The 12665-nt window shown below is 42.5% G+C and overlaps 1 protein-coding gene and 1 long non-coding RNA gene across 2 annotated transcripts in view; one reads left to right on the top strand and one right to left on the bottom strand.

The window, feature by feature from the left end:
* Nucleotides 1-7612, bottom strand: part of LOC115154901 (A disintegrin and metalloproteinase with thrombospondin motifs 2) — a 57912-nt gene extending 50300 nt beyond the window's left edge. Inside the window, exons 1-2 of the mRNA XM_029701600.1 lie at nucleotides 7425-7612; nucleotides 5728-6152 (exon numbers count right to left, since the gene is read on the bottom strand). Of these exons, the coding sequence (XP_029557460.1) occupies nucleotides 5728-6152; nucleotides 7425-7509 (510 nt within the window). The 5' untranslated portion in view covers nucleotides 7510-7612. The remainder of the gene's footprint in view (nucleotides 1-5727; nucleotides 6153-7424) is intronic.
* On the top strand, nucleotides 6732-9647 carry LOC115154902 (uncharacterized). The gene is made up of 2 exons (XR_003867963.1): nucleotides 6732-6883; nucleotides 9026-9647. It is a non-coding gene; the product is annotated as an uncharacterized LOC115154902 (long non-coding RNA).
* Nucleotides 9648-12665: the final 3018 nt, after the last annotated feature.

Genomic DNA, 12665 nt, shown 5'->3' with positions numbered 1-12665 from the left:
CGGACACTTGTAGTCGCACCTCCTACTCAGTTCTCACTTAGCAGGGGTAGCGGCCTGCTCTGCTCTGGGTTGGTGCATTCTGCTAATGATGATGCTAATGCCTGGCCTGCAATACCATACCACGGTGATGTGTGGAGAACATAGAGCTGATGATGAGAAGACCTGGGGCCTTAAAACCCGACTCAGTAAGTCCCAAATTAAATGTCACTTTTTTTCTGGTATATTATATCTTGAAGTGTATAGACGAAAGATTAATTTGCCATTTGGATCACTTCAAAGTGATACACATGAAGGTTTTATGAATTATTGTTTACAAACTGCAGGTTAGGTTTCTCCAGGTGATCATGACGCATAGGCCTATTGATAATTTCTCTTGCGCACATTCTATCTGTCCCTCTGATCCATCCAGGACTACTGATCCATCCAGGATTGCCCCCCATCTATCATCAGAGTTTGTATTGTTAGGTGACCTAAACTGGGACATGCTTAACACCCGGCCATCCTACAATCTAAGCTAGATGCCCTCAATCTCACACAAATGATCAAGGAACCTACCAGGTACAACCCTAAATCCGTAACCATGGGCACCCTCTTAGATATCATCCTGACCATCTTGCCCTCTAAATACACCTCTGCTGTCTTCAACCAGGATCTCAGCGATCACTGCCTCATTGCCTGCGTGCGTAATGGGTCCACGGTCAAACGACCACCCCTCATCACAGTCAAAAGCTCCCTAAAACACTTCAGCGAGCAGGCCTTTCTAATCAACCTGGCCCGGGTATCCTGGAAGGATATTGACCTCCTCCCATCAGTAGAGGATGCCTGGTTATTTTTTAAAAATGCCTTCCTCTCCATCTTAAATAAGCATGCCCCTTTCAAGAAATTTAGAACCAGGAACAGATATAGCCCTTGGTTCTCCCCAGACCTGACTGCCCTTAACCAACACAAAAATATCCTGTGGCGTTCTGCATTAGCATCGAACTGCCCCCGCGATATGCAACTTTTTAGGGAAGTTAGAAACCAATACACACAGGCAGTTAGAAACGCCAAGGCTAGCTTTTTCAAACAGAAATTTGCTTCGTGCAACTCCAACTCTAAAAAGTTCTGGGACATTGTAAAGTCCATGGAGAATAAGAACACCTCCTCCCAACTGCCCACTGCACTGAGGATAGGAAACTCTGTCACCACCGATAAGCCCACTATAATTGAGAATTTCAATAAGCATTTTTCTACGGCTGGCCATGCTTTCCACCTAACTACCCCCTACTGCATTCAACAGCACTGCACCCCCCACAGCTACTCGCCCAAGCCTCCCCCATTTCTCCTTCTCCCAAATCCATTCAGCTGATGTTCTGAAAGAGCTGCAAAATCTGGACCCCTACAAATCAGCTGGGCTTGACAATCTGGACCCTTTCTTTCTAAAATTATCTGCCGAAATTATTGCAACCCCTATTACTAGCCTGTTCAACCTCTCTTTCGTGTCGTCTGAGATTCCCATAGATTGGAAAGCAGCTGCTGTCATCCCCCTCTTCAAAGGAGGTGACACTCTTGACCCAAATTGCTACAGACCTATATCCATCCTACCCTGCCTTTCTAAGGTCTTCGAAAGCCAAGTCAACAAACAGATTACCGACTATTTTGAATCCCACCGCACCCTCTCCGCTATGCAATCTGGTTTCAGAGCTGGTCATGGGTGCACCTCAGCCACGCTCAAGGTCCTAAACGACATCGTAACCGCCATCGATAAGAAACATTACTGTGCTGCCGTATTCATTGACCTGGCCAAAGCTTTTGACTCTGTTAATCACCACATCCTCATCGGCAGACTTAGTAGCCTTGGTTTCTCAAACGATTGCGTCGCCTGGTTCACCAACTACTTCTCTGACAGAGTTCAGTGTGTCAAATCGGAAGGCCTACTGTCTGGACCTCTGGCAGTCTCTATGGGGGTACCACAGGGTTCAATTCTTGGGCCAACTCTTTTCTCTGTATACATAAATGATGTCGCTCTTGCTGCTGGTGAATCTCTGATCCACCTCTACGCAGACGACACCATTCTGTATACTTCTGGCCCTTCTTTGGACACTGTGTTAACAACCCTCCAGACGAGCTTCAATGCCATTCAACTCTCCTTCCGTGGTCTCCAACTGCTCCTAAACACAAGTAAAACTAAATGCATGCTCTTCAACCGATCGCTGCCTGCACCTGCCCGCCCATCCAGCATAACTTCTCTGGACGGTTCTAACTTAGAATTTGTGGACAACTACAAATACCTAGGTGTCTGGTTAGACTGTAAACTCTCCTTCCAGACTCACATCAATCATCTCCAATCCAAAGTGAAATCTAGAATTGGCTTCCTATTTCGCAACAAAGCATCCTTCACTCATGCTGCCAAACATACCCTCGTAAAACTGACCATCCTACCAATCCTCGACTTCGGCGATGTCATTTACAAAATAGCCTCCAATACCCTACTCAACAAGCTGGATGCAGTCTATCACAGTGCCATCCGTTTTGTCACCAAAGCCCCATATACAACCCACCACTGCGACCTGTATGCTCTCGTTGGCTGGCCTTCACTTCATAATCGTCGCCAAACACATTGGCTCCAGGTCATCTACAAGACCCTGCTAGGTAAAGTCCCCCCTTATCTCCGCTCACTGGTCACCATAGCAGCACCCACCTGTAGCACGCGCTCCAGCAGGTATATCTCTCTGGTCACCCCTAAAGCCAACTCCTCCTTTGGTCGTCTCTCCTTCCAGTTCTCAGCTGCCAATGACTGGAACGAACTACAAAAATCTCTAAAACTGGAAACACTTATCTCCCTCACTAGCTTTAAGCACCAGCTGTCAGAGCAGCTCACAGATCTCTGCACCTGTACATAGCCCATCTTTAATTGAGCCCAAACTACTACCTTTTCCCCTACTGTATTTATTTATTTTATTTATTTTGCTCCTTTGCACCATATTATTTATATTTTAACTTTTAACTTTCTTCAAACTACAAATCTACCTTTCCAGTGTTTTTCTTGCCATACTTTATTTACTCTGCCACCATGGCATTTTTTTGCCTTTACCTCCATTATCTCACATCATTTGCTCACATTGTATATAGTCTTATTTTTTTCTACTGCATCATTGATTGTATGTTGTTTTACTCCATGTGTAACTCTATGTTTTTGTATGTTGTCGAACTGCTTTGCTTTATCTTGGCCAGGTCGCAATTGTAAATGAGAACTTGTTCTCAACTTGCCTACCTGGTTAAATAAAGGTGAAATAAAAAATAAATAAAATAAATATATCTAGCTGTATCCTCTCAATACAAACGAGACACATAAATGAGAGTTGAGTGATACAGAATAAACATGTAATTTAGCTGACAAATAAATGTGGTAAAGGTTAATAATATTGGCTCCTGGCTGTCAGTCTGTCTGTACGTCTGCCTGTCTGTGCGACAGTTGACGATAGGCCGGGGCACAGATTTGAAAACACTGGTGGGTTTGTCGTTACAAAATTGCATTGATGTTGCTAGCTTGAGCTTCTGAATGAAAACTGGAATTGTGGGCGATTTTCATTCAGCAAGGGATTGAGAATATTTTCCTAGTGCAACACTTGCTAGTTGGACCATATTTCAGACTTCTCACCATGACCAGTGCCAGCAACATGCTGGACACTATGGATAATAATCACGAAAGCCCGCTCGGTCTACTGGTGAACTAATTTGGCTGGCTCACAAACAGATAGATCCACACACGCATTGCTTGCAAATCTGCATAGCCTACCAGTGGGTGATTAACCTATAGCCAAACAAACCTTCATGCACTTGCAAACTTTGCTGGAGTTGCTAGCTGGCTGAGTGTTTTCATTTAGGATGTGGAGTTTACTATCGCAACTTTTTGATGGTTAATTTATTCAACCCTATAGTTGCTGAGGATCAACTTTTCCAGGCAAGTGTTTGCACTGCAAGAGATCAAGCAGATAACGACGCTACTGTTGCACCACAGTAGGTGGCCTATATTGTTCAACTTGTCTATGTAATTTAGAATTACATCTTAGTTCTGTAATGTTCATAGCCGACTCCACTTGTAAATTGTAATTCTTATGCAGTAGAGTAACCTACACTGAACAAAAATATCAACGCAACATGTAAAGTGTTAGTCCCATGTTTCAATAATAAATCCCTAAAATGTTCCATATGTACAGAAAGCATATTTCTCTCAAATGTTGTGCATAAATGATTTTACATCCCTGTTAGAGAGCATTTCTTTTTCGCCAAGATAATCCATCCCCCGACAGGTGTGGCATATCAAGAAGTTGATTAGACAGCATGATCATTACACAGGTGCACCTTGTGCTGGGGACAGTAAAAGGCCACTGTAAAATGGACAGTTTTGTCACACAACACAATGCCACAGATGTCTCAAGTTTTGAGGGAGTGTCCAATTGGCATGCTCTGCAGAAATGTCCACCAGAGCTGTTGCCAGAGAATTGAATGTTCATTTCTCTACCATAAGCCGCCTCCAACGTCGTTTTAGAGAATTTGGCAGTACATCTAACCAGCCTCACAACTGCAGACCACGTGTATGGTGTTGTGTTTCTAAAAACCTGTTTTTGCTTTGTCATTATGGGGTATTGTGCGTAGATTGATGAGGGAAAAAACAATTTCATAAGTTTTATAATAAGGCTGTAACATGTAACAAAATGCGGAAAAAGTCAAGGGGTCTGAATACTTTCCGAGAGACTGTATGTGGACTGAGGGATTAAATAGAGAACCTACACTAGTCTGTCACAACACAGACATCACTCTGTATGGACATGCTCTGGTGCTATGTGCTCCAAGCAGAGAAATGTACCACTCCTCACAGAGAGGAAAGAGTAATACAAGTCGCTCACAGTCACAGACAGAAACTCACCAATGAGACTGTCCATGTTTGAATACTGGTCTTTCTCTTGACAGTTGTTTTCTGACACTATAATCTGGACTTGTTTATTGGACAGTTCTGATCATAACACTGCAAGTGTGATTTGTCCAGATAACATGGGGGGTAAAGAGAGAAAAAAACACAGTGGTGTGTTTTTAACAAATGGTTTAATTTATTGCTAATTCTAAATTCAGACTTGTCTGAAACCCACCTTGAGAGAATAATATTCTGCAATGAGTTGTCTGTGTATCTTTAAGACGGATGGGGGCTTTGGCTAAACTATTTCATGTCATCATTAAGAGATGTGGTTTTATTCCAGCTGGGTGGGAGGGAAAGAGGAGTGGATAAAGTAGCTGTCTGGGATATGAAGCGTAAGCCTCCAGGGAATTACAGCTCCACTGGGCCTCGCTCCCTCCCTCAGCACAGAGACCTGCATACTGAATACTGCCACCCTGCCTGCTGGAGGCCAACCAGCATGCCAAGCAGGGAAAGAAAAGTTTAATATGAGATTACGTATGATGCTTTTGTTTTTTACAGTCCTATATTTTCATGCAGACAATTATGAATAACATCTGCCTACATGAAAAAAAAACTTCAGTCCTTCTGTGCAGAGATACACCACCACAACAATGTGCCAGAGGTTCAACTCTCCAACCTCTCCTCTCTTTTGGATGACATAAACCTAGCCACCTTAATTACTATGGGATTGCCCCTTTGTCTATCATCTGTACCTAATAAAGCTCTACAGGTGCAATATCAGTGTAACAACTATACATGAGGGGTACATATATCAACAGTGCAGCGCTTACCAGGCCATCACAGTTGCTGATAGCGACGGATGTGCCCCCGACGTTGGTGACCTCTCCTACATAAAAGCAGTCGCTGTCCCGTAGAGGCTCATAGGTGGTCTGGCTGCCCTCCTCGTGCCACTCCACCTTAGCTCCGGGGGCCACCAGCCTGGAGTTGAGGCGCAGGCGCAGGTGGAGCTCCTGGCCGAACACAGTGACGTTGTAGAAGAGTGTCTCCCTGTGCCTGGCGGTACCCTCTCCCTCCTCCAGGTATCCGTGGCTGGAGTCTGAGGCGGCTGCAGCCTCTCTTCTCCAGCGTCTGTGGGCCTGCTGGTGCTGGCTGTCCAGTTGAGGTGCAGAGACAGCACCTGAGAGGAACCGGCCCTCTGAATCAGTGTTCACAGGCTTAACAACGCCATACTCCCCCAGGACATGCTGCAGAGACTCTGTATACACAGGGAGAGACAGAACCACACACTGATCAATACACACATCATCATGCACAGGAGCACAGATGCACGCAAACAGAGTCCCCCCATACACACACATGCACAGGCACATGCATGTGTGTGTGTGTGTCTATAGTATCGATAGCACAGTGGAGGCTGGTGAGAGGAGCTATAGGAGGACAGGCTCATTGTAATGGCTGAAGTGGAATAGCCTCATATGTTTGCTGTGTTTGATATGTTCCATAAATCCCATTCCAGCCATTACAATGAGCCTATCCTCCTATAGCTCCTCCCACCAGCATCCACTGCTCTAGCATAGGCCAAAAGTTATGCTGGGTCTAACTTTATAAACACATTATATCATAAAATGTGAATCTATCGCTGACACATTTTACAACCACAACTGACTTTGGTATATTTCCTACCTTATCAATAAACCACAAGCAATAATGAGCATTGACTAATAGGCCTATCAACAACAACAAAAAAACGTCGTTGTGCCCCTGTGTTCACGCCCGTTCGCGCGCAGATGAGCACGCTCGTCTCGTCCAAGTTCAGAGCAAACACATCAATTTATATGCATGACTGCATCTATTGTCTACTTGAGAGTTGCGACAGTTTTGGTTGGAAGCTGTGACCCAGCACGCATACAAGCACATGTCAAGACCGGGTGATGATTGATGCTGTCAACTAGGAAGAATAACTGAGGTCGATATTCACGAAATCGGGTAATTACAAATGTCAAATCAAATTGAAGCGTAAAGTTGAATTTCATTCCAACCATTTATTGTACTCGTCAAATGCAATGGCTTATTTGGAGACGGTCGTTGTTAGGTTAACTTAAGCTATAACTGCTATAAAAACTTCAACAATACATTCGCTAATTCATACGACCATATATATAACGAATTTGAATCAATAGTGCATGATCTATGTTCCATTGGAATGTTCTTCAGATGCTGAAATTGAGCGCACGTAAACTGTGTTTGAATGAAAAAGAAATGTGGAAAAAGTTAGTCTTATGCAAAAGAAAGGGAAACGTACTGAGACACTGCAAAAAAAAAAAAACTACCATAGGTACTCAACGATATTTCTGTTGTGTAAAATGTTATTGAACTTGTATAGGCTACAACATAACCTGTGTGAATTTGACATGCTCCAAGATCGTATCGTGATCAGATCATTTTCGCAAGGGTGGTAGCCTACCTAGGTTATAGCCTAAGCTTTACAAAATTGTATAAAACGTAAAAAACCATAAATCACACATACCTATGCCATTGGAGATATAAAGTCCATTCGCGTGAATTAAATGCAGTAAAATAATAAAGAATGCAAATCCAGGCGTAACATCCATTGCAGGTATGAAGAAAAAGACCGCACATCAGAGAGGCGGACTTTGAGATTCTGGATAATGCGATCTACCAGCCCCGAACCTCCTCTGGAACAGATCGCAAAGTGCTCTCTCTCTCTCTCTCTCTCTCTCTCTCTCTCTCTCTCTCTCTCTCTCTCTCTCTCTCTCTCTCTCTCTCTCTCTCTCTCTCTCTCTCTCTCTCTCTCTCTCTCTCTCTCTCTCTCTCTCTCTCTCTCTCTCACTCTCTCTCTCTCTCTCTCTCTCACACACACACACACGCAACGTAATAAAGTAATGTGTAGAAATTAAGCCAACTTGGTCTTTGACAGTGTTCACACGGCGACAGCTGAATATCATCCACTCTCTCAATAGCTATTATATCATGTAACATTATCACTTACAGGGAACAGTGATAACGACATAGCGCACATATTTGGCCACTTTAAATCGATAACGAACTTTACAAATGGTTATAAGACATATCGGTGTGGGAACCAAGACTATCCATCACCCTCTGACCTTGAATTTCTCATGTTCTATGGAGCCTTGCATAATGATAATAATAATAATAATAATAATAATGAATGCCATTTAACAGACACATTTTTTCCAAAGCTACTTAGTCATGATGTGCCTACATGACCACCAATCGAAAAAATATCTATATTGCAATATTATGGTGTATGACTTTTTCCTTTGTATCTGAATTAATTAAATTATACACAGTGACAGCAATCAACATACTGTAGAATTGCTAAAATCCCACAAAAATATGTGCCATCCTAAAGTAGCAAAAAAAAGCAATCATAATATCGTGCCTCTTCTGCTGCCCTCACTTCCTGCAGGTATTTTAGCTATGGCTTCTATCATTTACTGAGCATTTGAGTCCGGCAGCTGTCGAAACATGTATTCAAGACATTACCTAGATCCCTCAACCACGCTTCAAATATGCGACGTCTCACCAAAGCACATAACCCATCTCTTTTTATTACGTGCCAGGTCTGCATGTGAAGATGTGGCCACTGCAGCCTTTAAAATATGTATTCCATGCCTTATCAATCTCCATCGTGTTATGTGCATGGTAAAATAGGACTGTGTGGTACGTTCACCCCTGTTAATAAGCAATTGAATTGATTGCATATTACGCTGTGTATTACACAGACAAGTTGATTGATGGTATTTGTAGCCATATTAGCAGGGACATACAGGAACTGCCAAAATAAAGGAAATGCTTGAGTGAATGAGGGATACAAAGTATATTGAAAGCAGGTGCTTGAGTTAATTAAGCAATCTCATCATGCTTAGGGTCCTGTATAAAAATGCCCAGTTGCACATTATTATGGCTACCATGGCCAGAAGATGTCTCAGTGACTTTGAAAGAGGGGTCTCAATGGAGCATAGGGGATTTAAAGTGTGTGTGTGTGTGTGTGTGTGTGTGTGTGTGTGTGTGTGTGTGTGTGTGTGTGTGTGTGTGTGTGTGTGTGTGTGTGTGTGTGTCTGTGTGTTTCTCATTCACCAGATCTCAACCCAATTGAAACCTTATTGGACATTTTGGAGCGACGACTGAGACAGTATTTTCCACAACCATCAACAAATCACCAAATTATCTAATTTCTCGTGGAAGAATTGTGTCTAATCCCTCCAATAGGGTTCCAGACACTTGTAGTATCCAAGGCCATTTAAGCTGTTCTGGTGGCTCAAAACCCTATTAAGACACTTTATGTTGGTGTTTCCTTTATTTTGGGTTGGCTGACAAAGTCCTAAAAATGATGCTCACGCATCGATGAGGCAGAAGGCCGTGTGGTGTTACGATTCTGAATGGCTAGATAGCTAGCAACAATGACACGAATCTGCCATGTGGGGAATCTTAGGTGGCTAGTTTCAGCTTGTTGTATCTTGTTATCGTATCTTGTATCTTGTTATTTTGACTCATGCAATGGCTACGCTAATATGGCACAAAATTTGCTAGCTAGCTAAGCAACAACTGTAGTGATGTATTTGAGAGACAACAAGTGCTCATTGTGCAAAAGTATTTATGTAGAGACTAAATATAGTTTACATGTTGTCAAAGATCTAAGCCAGGGCCAGCTCTAGCCCATTTTGCCATGACTTACATTATGCCATGATATCTGAGTAAGAAAGGAAAGGAAAAGGGGGATACCTAGTCAATTGTACAACTGAATGCATTTAACTGAAATGTGTCTTCCACATTTAACCCAATCCCTCTGAATCAGAGTGACTAACAAAATCAAATGGGGGCCCCCTGGAGGTCAGGGCCCCTGGGCACATGCCCTGTGTGACCAGTCGGTATTCGGCCAGGATTACTACTAATTTAGATAGCTGGCAAGACTAATTTACAATCTAAAAATTGTTAGCTCTGTTGGGTATCTCTGTTGGGCCTGGTCTTTCGTTCTCAGGTTTAAGTCTCTGATTGTCCACAAGATGTCACAATGTCCTTCTCTCTTAGGTGTCTGTTTACTTGTACTTGTTCTGTAAGAGGCTCCTTTGTCTTCTTCAACCTCGTGTTGCGTTTTGGGGTCGTGACTAATTGTAGACCTCGGCTGCAGCGCATGGTCATCCTAGTCTGGTATGTTAATTCTTAACTCAAATGCTTTATACCTTCGGGTAGAAAGGGGCGTTTCCGTCTTGCTGGCACACTCTCTGGGATCCCTGGGGCGTAGCTAGTTACGAGGCAAGGTATCACAATTTACTATGATCTTGTTAGACATCGTCACAGAAACATTCTCTTTAATCTGGATATTTTCAAAACAACGTAAAGTATGTAAACATCATATACACATTATGAAAACTCTTCAAGTTACAATGTTTTTATCATAACGTCTTCATTTAACTTTTAATGACGTCACAAAATAGACATTCGTCTTCCACATTCCATCTCTTATCATTACCAGCATTCGGAGGATGAAATATAGTGTCCCCGTGTCCATTGTTTGATGTTCTAGTTTTGGGCTGTTAGCTTTTCATAGGGCACAAAGACATTCCAGTCACCCATGCTAGAGCAGAAATCGTCTGCTGCCTTAGAATTTACGATGGGCGTGAGGTGTCATAACCCCCCCCCCCCCCCCCCAGCCCCCTCTGGGGAAGAGAGGGAGTTCTGTAACGCTGATACACTGTAACCTGATCCTTTGGATCCTCACAGGATAGTCATGACACTGTTTTAGCAGGATCAGATGGTGACAGGTATCCCTGCAGGGTCAGACAGCCAGGGAAGACCAGTCTACGGAGCTCAGGTGAATTTTTCAGTTTATCATAACAATCAGTGAATGGATACAAAGTTCCATCTTGAGTTGATGGGTAGGCTACAGTATGGGATCTGGGAATAATGGTAATTTCAATTATTGAACCATTGATTCTATTCTTGGATAATATAATGTAGAAATGTACACCAAGGTAATACTTTGTCATGCCTCATCTGAGCAGGATCAGATGGTGACATGGGTCTCAGCAGGGTCAGGTAGCCAAGGAAGACCAGTCTGACTGCGCAGAGGTGAACTTTTGCAGATACAACACTTTATTCTCTCATTGCAGCAAACACTGGACAAGCAAGAAGCTTCAAAGATTTTAGGCAGTGTGACAAACCTATAAAGTTGATTTCCAAACTGTATCAAGGGTTGTAGTGGCTTTTCCCAATGACACAAAACATGTCAAACAAAAATGTGAGGAAGACCTGGGCGAAGCTATTGATGATGATGAATTAATACAGATACAGTTGAAGTCGGAAGTTTACATACACCCTAGCCAAATACATTTAAACTTAGTTTTTCACAATTCATGACACTTAATCCTAGTAACAATTCCCTGTCTTAAGTCAGTTAGGATCACCACTTTATTTTAAGAATATGAAATGTCAGAATAATAGTAGAGAGAATTATTTATTTCAGCTTTTATTTCTTTTATCACATTCCCAGTGGGTCAGAAGTTTACATACACTCAATTAGTATTTGGTAGCATTGCCTTTAAATTGTTTAACTTGGGTCAAACATTTCGGATAGCCTTCCACAAGCTTTCCACAATAACTTGGGTGAATTCTGGCCCATTCCTTCTGACAGAGCTGGTGTAACTGAATCAGGTTTGTAGGCCTCCTTGCTCGCACACGCTTTTTCAGTTCTGCCCACAAATTTTCTATAGGATTTTGGTCAGGGCTTTGTGATGGCCACTCCAATACCTTGACTTTGTTGTCCTTAAGCCATTTTGCCACAACTTTGTAAGTATGCTTGGGGTCATTGTCCATTTGGAAGACCCATTTGCGAGTAAGTTTCAACATCCTGACGGATGTCTTGAGATGTTGCTTCAATATATCCACATAATTTTCACTCCTCATGATGCCATCTATTTTGTGAAGTGCAAGAGTCCCTCCTGCAGCAAAGCACCCCCACAACATGATGCTGCCACCCCCGTGCTTCACTAACTTTATACCAGTTAAACTGAATATCATGCACTCAGAAAAGTAATTCTTCTTCTGGAGGTGTAAAACACAAAAGGGGACATATTTGCAAATGTTATGGTTTTGTGAAGGCTATCTTAATTCTGTCAAATAGTATGTTCTTTAATCTCAGCATGTCTACAGATTCTCCCTGTTTTTGTTTGCTTGGAAATGTTGATAATGGAGACAGAAGAAACTGTGTAATTGTCACGTCCTGATCAGCAGAGGGAGCAATTGTAGTAGTTTTGGTCAGGACGTGGCAGGGATTGTTATGTTACGTGTGAGTTGGGTGTTGGACTCCCAATTGAAGGCAGGTGTGTTGAGTTGCCTTTGATTGGGAGTCCTATATAGTAGTGTGTGTTTTTCCTTGTGGTTGTGGGTAATTGTTTCTGTTTAGTGTGTTTCACCTGACAGGACTGTTTGGCTGTCAGTTTTCTTGTTTTGTAAATTGTATAGTGTTCATTCTTTATTAAATGATGATGAACACTAACTCTGCTGCATTTTGGTCCACTTCTTCAGACGACAGTCGTGACAGTAATCTAGCATTCATAGCGGCTAAGAAATGCTTTGCATTAATTGGAAGGTTTGTTATCCTCCCACAATGTCATAATGGATGGCAGAAATGTCAAGTTATGTATCACTATATATGATTTATTACCAGACTAAGGTTATGCTGTGCAACTTTCATAAGGTCTGGATTCCTTATATGGAAAAA

The sequence above is a fragment of the Salmo trutta genome, chromosome 19 (genome assembly GCF_901001165.1).
Source record: "Salmo trutta chromosome 19, fSalTru1.1, whole genome shotgun sequence".
Classification (NCBI taxonomy): domain Eukaryota; kingdom Metazoa; phylum Chordata; class Actinopteri; order Salmoniformes; family Salmonidae; genus Salmo; species Salmo trutta.
Note: the sequence above shows the minus strand (reverse complement) of the source record. Positions and strands in the feature narration are given on the sequence as shown.